At 38.6% G+C, this 14,240-nt stretch overlaps 1 protein-coding gene across 1 annotated transcript in view; it reads left to right on the top strand.

The window, feature by feature from the left end:
• Window positions 1-14,240, top strand: part of LOC125232674 (neural cell adhesion molecule 2-like) — a 347,116-nt gene that overhangs the window by 139,088 nt on the left and 193,788 nt on the right. Inside the window, exon 2 of the mRNA XM_048138427.1 lies at window positions 11,398-11,530. Coding sequence (XP_047994384.1) covers window positions 11,487-11,530 — 44 coding nt within the window. The 5' untranslated portion in view covers window positions 11,398-11,486. The remainder of the gene's footprint in view (window positions 1-11,397; window positions 11,531-14,240) is intronic.

Below are 14,240 nucleotides of genomic sequence, written 5' to 3'. Positions count from 1 at the left end.
TAAATTCCTGACAGATTTTTTTTACATGGAGCAGAAATTGTGGTGTATATTAATTTTATTTAGCATAATATAAGAATAAGAATAATTTATTGAAAAAAACCTTATTGCTAATGTAACATTTTGTGCCTTTACTCATATCACTTGCAGTCTTACGCGCAGTGCATTGTTATATGAACATGAACTTACAAACTAATACTTATTTTAATTGAGAAACGCTTAGGAATAAAATAAATACTTACTAATTTTAAAATCTAAGCCACATTTTGTCAAATGAACATAACAAAAAAATATACTATAGTAAATAAGAAAGTATGTAGTTCTAAAAAAACGACATAATTTTACTGAGGTAACTGGTGACCGGAAAGCTGGCGACTTCCTCGCACAACGTATCAGCATTGCGATACAGCGACGAATTGTCGCCAGTATCCTTGATAAAATGCCTCAAGGGCCTATTTTAGACATTAACTAGCTTTTAAGCTTAGTCTTAGTTTCTTATATAATTATGTAAATATGTTAATGTAAATAAAGAATTTTACTATAAGTATTTTTACCTATCAAGAATATAAATTAGTTAAAGTTTGTGCCCGTTTCTCTGCAATGTTATACGATATATTATTGCAATACCTACTTTGCAAGAGCTAAATCCGATTAATAACAAAAAGATACAAAGTTGAGATCAATTTGTGAAGTTCTAACGTCGCTCCCTACTTCGAAAGTTTCAAGTATCAAATGACCCGCGCTCATTCGCCGTCCTTCGGTTCTGCTCCAATGACGACACAGCTCATTTGTTTAAAATATTCAATTACACAAAAACGCCGTGTTTAATGTCAGATCAAGTTCAGTTGGCAAGAATTTTTGATAGCATTAATTCTAGGATTAAGAAAATGTCATCACTAGTGCATACGCTAAATCTTAGGATTATGGTTGTCAAAGCGGTCCCCATGCTAATGCCGGGATAACGCCTGATGTTTTATCATTTATCGCGCGATCATGCTTGCCTGCCTGATCTACAGCTCTCGGTCAAGTCCTACAAATTCAAAGACTTGTTATATCTTTTTGAACTCGAGATACCTTAAATAAGCCTTACATAAGTGCGACCTTAAAGTTTAGAATGCTTTACGGATAATCTTATTTTTTGTAAACGTTTCAATAAACGTTCCAAAAAAGTGGTTTACCACTTTTCGATCAATAGAGTCGAAAAGTGGTAAACCACTTTCTTGGCTGACCGTACAGCAAATAGATCAGTTACAATGGCCCCCCAGTCGAGAATTGCCCCGCTTTACCTTAATCGAAGTAATCGCGGACAGATGTACCTACAAAGAAACCTACGGATCCAAATGAAAATCTTATTTTTTGTAAACGTTTCAATAAACGTTCCAAAAAAGTGGTTTACCACTTTTCGATCAATAGAGTCGAAAAGTGGTAAACCACTTTCTTGGCTGACCGTACAGCAAATAGATCAGTTACAATGGCCCCCCAGTCGAGAATTGCCCCGCTTTACCTTAATCGAAGTAATCACGGACAGATGTACCTACAAAGAAACCTACGGATCCAAATGAAAATCTTATTTTTTGTAAACGTTTCAATAAGAATACTTTTATTACGCGGGCGAAGCCGCGGGTAAAAGCTATAAATAAATAAATAAAAAATGTAAGTTATAATTTATTATTATCTTGATTCCGTTTCCTGCGCTGTTTGTATACTGTATGCCTATCATCTCCAATTCTCCTTCAATTACACAAAGATTAACTGGAAGAGATCCCTTAAAGGGATAAGTTCGCCTCTGTACTAGTGATAATCTCTTTTTCTTGTGTGTTGTATTACTTTCTGGTACAATAAAGTGTTTTACTACTACTACCAACTACTATTAATACTACAAGAGAGAAAAAAACACGCCCCAGGGGATGTTTTTTTTACAAAGTGTCCGCATTGAAAAACTAAGCTTTATTAATAGGTACAATGTTTTCAAAGGTTCTACAACGTCAAGGGTGAAAGTTCAACGCGAACAGAACGACCTTCTGGTTCTAAACACTTCTTAAACCGTTTTCGGTAAGAGTTGGAAAAAGTTTCTTCTGCTTGTGTCCGATTCTCGTCTTACGATTTGATTTTTTGAAAATTATATATGGGCTTAGGGTAAAATCGCCTCATTACGGGGTCAAAGGAATTTAGGCCAAGATGGGACGCTGACAACACTGATTGTCGCATGTGTGGCGGAGAGGAAGAGACCGTCAGACATGTAATGTGTGAATGTCACGCCCTCGCCAGACAAAGAATGAAGTAAAGGACTTCAGAGAGCTACCCATGAGCCTCATCATCCGATACGTGGAGATGGTCGAGAAGCTCCTGAATAGCTGAAGGATCTTAGGATCGTAGGGGGTAATTACACAAAAGATCCCGATGGGTCGAAGTGTATCCGTAAGGGCCCTGCAGATTTAAGATAAGATAAGATAAACTCGCCTCATTCGGTGACACGCCTAATTCGGTGACACGCCTAATTCGGTGATACAAGCCTTGAAGCACCATTCCGTAAGACGATTTTTGGTTGTTTCACCGAATTAGGCGTGTAACCGAATGAGGCGAGATTACCTTACTCTTGGCCCTTGGCTTGGAGTGAACTCGCCCAGAAGATGCCTGATGTTCACTCTTGATTTGAAGCTTGCCGAGTTATATGAGCTTAGAAATATAGCCGCCAGCAAGGCATTCCATTGATACCTTGGTTTATATGTTATTTCGATGCAACCTTTAGAATAAGTAAAGAAAGAAAGGAATTATTTTCGCTAAATTAAAAAAAGTATAAGCCTAAGTTGACACATAATTATGACTGCATCTGATCTGAGTAATCTACTGTTAATTATTAATTCTAGTAAGAGCCACATGAAGCTGGCCGCTGTTCACTTTCTCCGAACGATAATAGTACATTACCACAGTATAATAAAGAGTACTATCGTACAGTAAGGCCACTCCCGCTCCCCGCTGAAAGTGCCGCCTGCTCCCTCTCGGTTACCTTTCAGTTACCGCCTATCAAAAAACGCGAACAGTCGACCAGTGATATCTCACTCATACAAGCATGGTACGCGTTCACCTACACGAGCTTAGAATGTGTGCTAGGAACGCGCCTCTTTCATATATTTGATCGCCAGTGGCCGAGACGTGACATGACGATACAAGTGCGTAAAAAAGGAAGTTCGAAACGAGTGGTGATTTAAATCGACACGAGTTACGAATTTCCTTTTCCCACGTGTATCGTACGACGTTTTTCAGTACAGATGGCCCTCCGAAGTTTCGACCTGACATATAATGGAGCACTTCTCGCACTAGTGCGTAAAAAAACACCATCTGTACTGAAATAGTACATTTCGATACAAATGCGAAAAAGAGGAAGTTCGAATTGAGTGGCGATAAATTAAAACACGACCGAAGGGAGTGTTTTAAATCGACACGAGTTACGAATTTCCTTTTCGCACGTGTATCGAACGACGTTTTTCAGTACAGATGACTCTCCGAAGTTTCGACCTGGCATATAATGAACCACTTCTCGCACTAGTGCGTAAAAAAAACACCATATGTACTGAAAATGACATTTTCTGTCAGTTTACGTTACCGAGTGACGTATTCTAAAACTCATGAGAGATAACTTAACCACAAAATCAAAATTCTGAAAAAGAAAAAAACCCCGACCGTGACATAGTGGATCGATTCTCATGAAACATGGCTAAGAACACTCCTGACTAACTCAGCTTTCAAACAAAAAAAAAACTAAATCTAAATCGGTTCATCCGTTCGGGAGCTACGATGTCACAGACAGACACACATACAGACAGACAGACAGACAGACAGACACGTCAAACTTATAACACCCCGTCGTTTTTGCATCGGGGGTTAACAAACACACACACTTTCCCGATTCGTTGTATCAAAATTTTCAAATTGGCAAAGCAGAATTGGATCTCACATAATAGGGTTGATTCAACTTCCTTGTTTGTTCTAAATTAGATTGGGAAGTGTACAGTCAGCCTCCCAAGGGGTGTGTAATGATTGGTATAACTTTTTTTGGTATAGTAACATTTGTTATAACAACATTTGGTATATATCTAGAGGGTATAATCACTCATTGGTATAACTACATAATATTTAATTTTATTTTGTATAATCATTATTTCGTATAACACTTATTTGTAATAGCCGTGGTATGGTATAACAATCTATTGATATACGACTGGTATAATATAACTAGCAAACAGTATAAAACATTTCATGAATTAATTTTATTCTTTTTTGAAGGGATCACAGTTCTAACCTAACCTAACCTACTTTTCTGATAGCAGTACGTATGTTTAAGGGTCACAGTTCTAACCTAACTTAACCTGGTTGTCTGGTAGCAGCGCGTTGTGTGTAAGGGTCACAGTTCTAACCTAATCTACTTTTCTGGTAAATGATGGATCTAATTTATTGTGCAATTCTAACTGGGCTTTAGAAAGAATTAAATATGTGTTATACAATTTATTTATTATAGGAAATAAGCATTATATTCAAAGTATGTTATAATAAATGTTATTCGAAAAAATGATCATTATATTAAATAAGAATTATAAAATTTGTCAGTATATAATTTGTTGTTATATGATTCAATAATTATATCAAATGATCATTATAACGAATAAAAATATATCAAAAAAAGTTATACTGATCGATACGCACCCCCTCCCTAGTCCCTGGGCACAAAGTTATTTCATATTAGTCTCACGTTAAAGGAAAACGGAGGCCTATGGCGAAATTTCGTTACTTGCTGCCAAGATGATTTAATTTAAACTCAATTGGGTACTTAGGATATCTATATAAGAGAAATAGATCTAAAAACGGAACTGTTTCGGAAAAATGTATATGGGCATATTTTTATTTTGTTGTAGATTTCATTTTTTTTTCTGGAAATGTTTGCACTTTTTCTCCTCAGAATCATGAGGTCTTAGTAGTGGACGGAATTCGGAAACATGGCTAAGAACACTCCCGACAGTCCCGTCCCGACTAACTTTGCTTTCAAATTAAAAAAAACTAAATCTTAATCGGTTCATCCGTTCGGGAGCTACGATGCCACAGAGAGATAGACACACAGAAAGACAGACAAGCAGACAAACAGACAGACAGAAAGACAGACAGACACATCAAACATAACACCCAGTCGTTTTTGCGGCGAGGATTTTTTAAAATGCAGCACTTTGAACCAAAATTTACATAAGTACATTTCCCGGCACATTTAAGCCATAGAGCGAAAAAATATTCTAAAACATCATACATTCATACATAACCCATGTCACTCGTATCGGAGGCTAAAGTATTTTAGGTAATACTGATTGTCGGGAAAATACAATTAATTTGATTTGTTCACAAAGTCTTAATTAATAACTCACTAAGTATACAAATTGTTAAGTAACTACAACGTGATCAGAAATAACAAGGTAACGCAGTTTCAAACCGGAAGGCGTGTGGTAGAAGTTTCGAAACTACGTAACTACCGAGTTTCGAAACTTATGCCTGTTAATATAAACTATCTATTGTTTGACATGTGTAATTCTAAATAAGACTAGGGCTGCCATCCGTCCGGGTTTCCCCGGATTTGTCCTAGTTTGGAGGTCGTCCGGGGGCCGTCCGGGCGGGGAGTCAAGAAGTGTCCGGGGAAAACCCGAACACTTTTCACGAAAGGAAGCACCACATTGAATTTAAGTAGTATGAGCGAATTTGAGTTGACTGATTAACTAATATCTGTTTACATAATAAACAACCGGCCAAGTGCGACTCGGACTCGCCCACCGAGGGTTCCGTATTCGTACAAACTTTCAATGGTTAAAAAAATCTCATCTCATCATGTTTTTTAAAAATAAATTCTGACTCGTCCGGGGAAAAAATGCGATTTACGCCAAATGTCCGGGTTTTTTGTATCTTTGTCCGGGTTTGGCTAAATTCGAAGTGGCAGCCCTAAATAAGACACTATATGTGCGAAGACTGCTTCGTCTGCAAATTTACTTCGGCAGCTTCTTTGCATGATGATGATTATATCCTGTTGTCCCTCATCAGGGGCATATGGCTCTTAGGAAGGATTTCCACTGTTCCCGGTCCGACGCGGCCACAGACCAACCCCTATAGGACATCCATTACAAGAGGACTCGCGGTCACCAGCCTTACTTGTATTTGCCATGATATAAGCGCGGGCGCTCGCCGTGCCCGATCAGTAACGACCAAGTAACCGACCCGAAAGCAGCTCGTGTTTTTCGCAATAAAAAAATTGAAAAAGGGTATTTTGATGCCTTAAAGATGTCCACCTGTAGTGTGAAATGGTGTGGAAAGGTAACAAGACGATCAAATTTAAAAACAGACGGTATTACATTCCACAAATAAGTCATATTTATAATTTATTCAGAGCCGGCATAGGTCAACTTACACTGGCTACTTACGCGACTCCCTTTTCATCTGGCGCGACTGCCTGCCGTCCTTGAAACGACCAATCGCAGCGCGCTAAACACATTCCCCTCCCGCTCCTCGCGCCCCAAGCACTGGTGATTTGTAGCGCGCACAAATTTTACAATATTGGCACTCTATAGGAGGTTCTCTGTGAACGCGGCCTCCTCCAGGCGCGCCCAGCCGAGGCCCACTGAGCCAGCCTCCTTTTCCACCGTGCGCCTCCAGGTAGTTCGCGTCTCTCGCTCTTCTTGTAGGTCGCTTCTTTGTATACATAACTTTAAATCATCATCATCCTCCTTGCGTTATCCCGGCATTTGCCACGGCTCATGGGAGCCTGGGGAGCAAGATTTGGCGAAGGCACTAGTTTTACGAAAGCGACTGCCATCTGACCTTCCAACCCGAAGGGTAACTAGACCTTATTGGAATTAGCCCGATTTCCTCACGATGTTTTCCTTCACCGAAAAGCGACTGGCAAATATCAAATGACATTTTGCACATAAGTTCCGAAAAACTCATTGGTGCGAGCCGGGGTTCGAAGTTCGAACCCGCGACCTCCGGAACGAAAGTCGCGCGCACTTACCGCTAGGCTACCAGCGCTTTAAAATACATAACTTTAAACACATCCATATAACAAGTTTCCTACAATATGTACGGTAAGGTTAATACGGAAAAGTGTGTCTGACCTTCACATTTCGCAAGTTTAAACAATAATAAATAAATAATAATAAATATTGGGGACACCTTACACAGATCAACTTAGCCCCAAACTAAGCTTGTACACTATGGGTGCTAAAAGACGATATAAGTACCTTAATAGATAAATACATACTTATATACATAGAAAACATCCATGACTCGGGAACAAATATCTGTGTTCATCACACAAATAAATGCTCTTACCGAGGTTCGAATCTCGGTAAGGGTATTTATTTGTATGATGAGCACAGATATTTGTTTCTGAGTCATGGATGATTTCTATGTATATAAGTATTTATGTATTATATATATCGTAGTCTGAGTACCTGCAACACAAGCTTTCTTGAGCTTACCGTGGGCCTCAGTCAATCTGAGTAAGAATGTCCTATAATATTTATATCACTACATAGTATAAAACAAAGTCGCTTTCTCTGTCCCTATGTCCCTATGTATGCATAAATCTTTAAAACTACCCAATGGATTTTGATGCGGTTTTTTTAATAGATAGAGTGATTCTAGAAGAAGGTTTACATGTAGGTATAGTACCCGTGCGAAGCCGGGGCGGGTCGCTAGTTTATTTATATTTTAATCCGCATGCGGAACCGAGGCGGGCCACTAGTTCTAATTATCTTATGATTTGGTGTTATGTTACACATTCTCATCAGTGCAAGCAACAAAAACAGTGGAATGAAACTGACACCCTGCCCACTCCCACCCAGTGGAGCTTGACGTGACAATTAAGTGTCATGTGTCATGAATGTGAAGCGTGACGCGATCCAGTAACACCTGTCAGTGACACGGTGTTATGGACTAAGGCGGTTGACACACTGGCGACGCGTCTCGTTGCGAGACGCGGAGCAACGGACGATAGAAAAAAAATGGCCGACAGTACGAACTAGATATATAAAGTTTCATATTTGAGAAAATGAGGAAGGTTTGAGAAAATGAGAAAGATTTGATATTGCTTTTGATTTATTTCAATGTTTATCAGATACATTTTTTTATAAGAAGAGCTGGCAGTCTAGCAGTAAGGGTGTGCGGATTTTTAATCCGGAGGTCGCCGGTGCCAACCCCGGCTCGTACCGATAAGTTTTTTGGAACTTATGTGCGAAATAAAAATAATATTTGCCAGTCGCTTTTCAGTGAAGGAAAGCATTGTGAGGAAACCGGACTAATCCCAATAAGGCCTTGTTTATACTCTTCGGGTTGGAAGGTCAGATGGCTTTCGCAAAAACTGGCGCCTACGCCAAAACTTAGAATAGCACTCTCGAGTACGCTTGCGCGGTCAAACATAACACAGCGCGCATTGTGAGCGGACTTGTCTGAACATGGATGAAATGTTAACCATTTAGCTAATTGTTTTATTCCAAAATGTTGTTTTGATTTCTTATGTTATGTGTCATTCAATAGGTACTTATTAGAAGTTTACAGTTGTAAAATATAGGCTTACAAGTTACCACATGCAGAATGCGCGCGCTTTGAAAACGCTCACAATCTGCTCCGTTCGGCGCAACGTCATCATTGCGCTCCGCTAACGCTGCGCTCTCAAAACGCGCTAGTGTGGTTGAGCTTTTAATTGGTATCAAAAAGTGAAACAAATATTTATAGGTATAGGGAGACACCTTATTTACTAAAAACATTTTTATTTCGAAACACGGTTTCTAAACAATGTTTCGTAATGAATTCCATTTTTTTTGAAAAACAATGTTTATATACCCTAGTTGTTTCGAAACAAAAATATTTACAGTGAATTCGCACCTTTACACCACAAACTATGTATAGTATGTATGTATATATTCTGATGTGGTGGCAGTTCTGTATATTATGTATGAAGAATATGAAGATAATCTAACCACAAAATTAAGATTTTGAAAAAAAAAAACCCCGACATAGTTCATTAAACATGGCTAATCAACACTCCTGACTAATTCAGCTTTCAAACAAAAAAAAAACTAAATCTAAATCGGTCCATTCGTTCGGGAGCTGCGATGCCACAGACAGACACACATACAGATAGACAGACAAACAGACAGACAGACTGACAGACAGGCAGACACGTCAAACTTATAAAACCCCGTCGTTTTTGCGTCGGGGGTTAAAGATAGTTCGAATAAAAATTCGAAACATAGCGCGTAGTCATAGGTATATTTCTGTGTACGTAGCCAAAATACCCAAACGCTTCACGATTCGCTCAGGAATCGTGAGCGTTTCGTGAAGCGTTTGTGCATTTGGCTACGCACATGGTCAGGCCAATAGGAAATAGGGTTAGAACAAAATAATATGCTGTAACAAAACTTCATTGAGCGGTGTAACTAATCACACATCTGTATCTCAGTAAGAACGTTTATTAAAGCTTTGTCTGCACGTCAGCTCGTTAGGAACGATGTTTGCTCCACAAACGAGCTATCGCAACGCAATGCGAACATGATTTGTCAAAGGCTAGGCTAGTTAGTGTCTGCGACGCTTGTGGTTTAGGTACCTTAAGGACTGATGAAACTTATTTGATAGGTACCTACGACGGGTGTTCTATTTTTTAACTGACTTCAAAATGAAGTCGGTTAATGAGAACCTCCTCCTTTTTTTGAAGTCGGTTAAAAAGGAGGAGGTTCTCAATTCGACTGAATGTTTTTTTTTGTATGTATGTTACTCGATATCTCCGAGAATCGGGAACCGATTTTCAAAATTTTTTTTTAATCGAACGAGTATAACCCCGAGATGGTCCTATTGGCACCAAGTCGGGGTCTGATGGTGGAATCTTGGAGAAATCGAGGGAACTCTTCAAATGTTATAGGCACATGTAATGTTTTTATTAGTGTATTTTTCAAAGGTACACTAGTATTTACGCCTGATGGACTAATGGTAATAATTTTATATGGCTGAGCTGATGATGGAAGGTCAACTCCTCAATGGTTAGTAGTTATAGCATAATTCTTTCACTACTGTACGCATATTCGGAGTTCGGACTGATACTTCTAATATCAATAGGAACCACTAAAAATCAATAAATAAATAAACGTTTTGAAAAAAAAATATTTTTTGAAGTCGGTACCAGCCCCGTTCTTCGCCTTGCTATTGCCTGTTTGCCCCACCCAACCATACGCAAGCTGGCCCCGACTCCAAAAATAATTGATTGGTTTATAATTTGGATGTTTAGATTATTGCAATCCGACAAGAAATCTGAATTCAAAGGTTTATAATTTTTTGATTTTTAGTTTTTCCGTGTTTTCTAACGCGCTTATTTTTAAGGCGGTTTTATTTTTCTATGTATATGTCAAATTAATAACAACGACGACTTTTGGAATTTAAAGATGAACTTTACGTTACTATGACAAAAAAATAATAAAAAAAACACGCTTTTGCTGTGATACAATACAATGTTCCATCATGAAGTTCTACTTCATGTCTTCAGGCCTCATTTTCAGATCAGTTCGACTCGACAGTACCATACTAAGTATTGTCATAGGAACTACATACAGCTGCCAATTTTCATTACGCTACGATCCTTGGAAGATGGTTACCTTAGATTTACAATACACAATTTCGTTTTCATTCACCTCCTTATTTGCCCAGAGTGGCACTGAAACTTAGTAGTTCATATGCTCTGCCTATACCTTTATGGGATACAGGCGTGACATATAATGTATGTATCTTTAGTGCAAAATTAGGAGTTTCAGTGTGAAAAATCGATGAAAATCGTGTGGAGCCCGTTAAGACGATACGGTAGGGGTCAATTCTCCATACAAAAGCTCTCGACTATTTCCTCCCTGGTTTTTGAAGATAGAGCAATGATTTTTTCAACACAGATTGTTATTATTTTTATCTGTGTCGGACCGTTTCGATTTTTTTGATATTCTGCTTTTTAAAGATTCTAGAGCCAATCAAAAATTTCCAAAAATGGCCTTTTTCATTGTGGCGCAAAAAAAGGTGTGATACTCAATATTGATAACAATTAACCAAAAAATCTAAACGGTCCGACATAGATTATTTCATTATTATTTACATTCTCAAATTTCGTTCCGATTGATTAAGTTTTGAAGGAGGAAAGAGTCGAGAGCGGAACCTCGATTTTAAAGATTTTTTTGAAATATCTTTTGACTGAGTTGTTCTTAATGTACAATTTTTTTTCGATAAATCTAGTTAATAACACTTGTATATGTAACTAAAATTTCGAAGTTGAAAGGGGGGCTCCTTTCCATTTTAGCATTTTCGCTACCGTATCCTCTTAACCCTTCTCTTCTCTTGTTACAGTACCAACTGCGAACGTCCAAGGAGTTCTGGGGAAGAAAGCATCACTACCCTGTGACATCCAACCCCTTGCTGCAGGAGACCAAGTCTCCATGGTGCTGTGGTTTAAAGAGAGCGACGGGGAACCACTTTACAGGTACCTTATATTCGTACCTTATAGGCGTTGATCGTCGGACCAGTGAAGGGCCATCGTAAAAGAGCCGGATTACCCACGCGCTGGTTCAGCACAATAATGAAGGTCACACGCGTTGGGCTCCAGGGGTCCTTTAGGAAGGCAAAAGATCGGCCTGCGTGGAGAGCACTGCAACGTACAGCGACTTATGGTGGTCACGACCCTCAGTCATGAGGTTTCGACGAAGAAGAAGGAGAGACCTTATATTCTTTATAGTCTCTAAAGTATCTAGTAACTTTTAGTAGTTGATGTTGTCGTCCGCGCCATAGATTAAATATAGAAAAGATGCGTGTGTCAGAAAAGCATCTGCCAGGGAGTACTGGCGTAGAATCGTTTGTCATTCAACGTGACTACGACTGCTATAGTGCTATTTCTTTATTATACAGTCATTAGGGAAGGTAAAGGGATAATAATATACATATTATTCATCACTAAATCACTGCAAAACTTTAGTTTTTTTGTAAGTTATTTCTTTTTGGTTTTCTTGGTTTTCGTTTACACGGTGAAATTTAAAGGGCCGTTTAAACTTTGCAGCGACTTTTGAGATCAGAATGAACAAGTTTCATTATGGGACCAATGCTGAAATCGCAAAAAAATTGGATGTTTCATACATTTCGACGGTCATGATGTCGGTCATTTCTATGGAACACCAAAATTTTTTTTTTTCGCGAATTCAGCATCGGCCCCATAATAAAAGTTGTTCATTATGACCTCAAAACACACTATGCAAAGTTTGAACGGCCCTTTCTATTTCAGCCTGTATAAATAAAATAAGAACAAAATACTATTTTTCATAACAAATATCGTTAGGTACTCAAAAATATCTGATCTTTGAAGCAGATTTGTCAGACAATATTACTTCGTTTTATCCCAGACAGTGAGAAACCTCAAATATATTACTAGAGGTCATTTAGGGAATGAATTGCCTACTTTTGTTGAATTCACACGAAATTCTTATTTCATGTCAATATTAATAAAATAATTATGCGATTCAGGTATTAATAATAAGTTATTTACTTTACTTCTTCGTATTCAATAAAGCTGTCAAATTTTAATAAATGAATATCATTATAAGAATCATGATTTAATATTCGAATACACGATTTTTGGAACTCATTAAAGTTTGTAAATAATACTATATTATTATATAAAATCGTGTGTCCCTTTCTATCACACTGTACGTTGGAAAGCGACAATCGATAAATCTTAGTAAATTTTTAAAGGCATTTAATTTATTTGTCTTCTACATAAAGGTAAACTAATTACAATAAGAAATTAGATATCCTAAATATAGACAAAAGGATAATGCTTGATCAAGCAGAAGCTTAATTTACCTACTCTTAGAAATAATGAGTTTCACGACTTCTTTGACATTTCTAAGAATATATTATTAGGTACGTTAGTATAATACTCTGTAACTGTATCTCTTTTGTTTCCTTCGATCGCGATAAATTTGAAAATTGCTGAATGTTCCATACTTCCACCCCATTTTAGAGAACGTAGGGTTAAAAAGAGACAAAAAGTAGCCTATGTCACTCTCCATCCCTTGAACTATCTATATGTTATGGACCAAGTGATTAATAAGGGCATTATGTATAATGCCCGGGCATTATGAATAATGCCTGGCTGTATTGGGCAAAGTGATTAATCATTGTCTAAATGCCATTTTTTATCACATTGCCCGGTCATTATGATACTGCTACGTGATTGTTGGGCAATTTGATAATAAGTTTAACAAGTTTGCATGAACGCCATTTTTATCATATTGCCCGGGCATTATGATACTGCAGTGCTACGTGATTGTTGGGCAATTTGATAATAAGTTTAATAAGTATACTGGGTGTTTCCTAACAAATAATGAAATGTAAATTGCGCTTTCTTGAATAAGCATACTTTTTAATCGCCGCCCTTAAGAGCCTGTTCACACTAGCGATTCTTTTCGGCGATTTTTAGGCGATGCGAGATCGCGGCGTGCACGCAGCGAGCTCGCCGCGGGTCGTCGCGGCATCGCGGCGATTATTTTATCGCATAATATCGCCGCGAGCACGCGGCGAGCAAGCTGCGATATCGCCGCGATTGTTTATGAGGTAGACAATCTAATCTACCCACTTTATGCTACCATTCAAGTCAAAGACGCATTTGCATCCCGTTACGCGAAAATGGCATCAGAAATTGATAATTAATTGTTTATAGAAGAAATACGCAAGCGTCCAGCACAGTCACTCGTCCCGAGATTTGCCACTCGCGTGCCGCTCGTGGCAAAATGTCTCGGGACTCGTGAAGTAATGAGATACTTCTCGCACTTATAACGAAATGTACTATTTTGGGTTACATTCAACACGCTTGCGAAAGAGCACAAAATATTATGATCACTTTCTGCTAGGCGGTAGTCCCATGCGGGATCCTTCCAAAATTTACGGTTTGATTTTCGTTTTCGATTTAATCGCCTTCTGAGCAACACAGCTAAAAGTATCTCCTCGTCAGAGTCCATTTTGTGAATAATGAAAGCCCGTAAAGATAACAACAGCGAAATCGCGGCGAGCTTGCCGCGAGTACGCGGCGTTACAATCGCGATAAAAAATTGCTGCGATGCCGCGACGACCCGCGGCGAGCTCGTTGCGTGCTCGCCGCGATCTCGCATCGCCCAAAAATCGCCGAAAAGAATCGCTAGTGT

This window comes from Leguminivora glycinivorella, chromosome 13 (assembly GCF_023078275.1).
Source record: "Leguminivora glycinivorella isolate SPB_JAAS2020 chromosome 13, LegGlyc_1.1, whole genome shotgun sequence".
In the NCBI taxonomy this organism is placed as follows: Eukaryota; Metazoa; Arthropoda; class Insecta; order Lepidoptera; family Tortricidae; genus Leguminivora; species Leguminivora glycinivorella.
The sequence above is the reverse complement of the archived record's forward strand: the minus strand, read 5'-3'. Positions and strand labels throughout refer to the sequence as shown.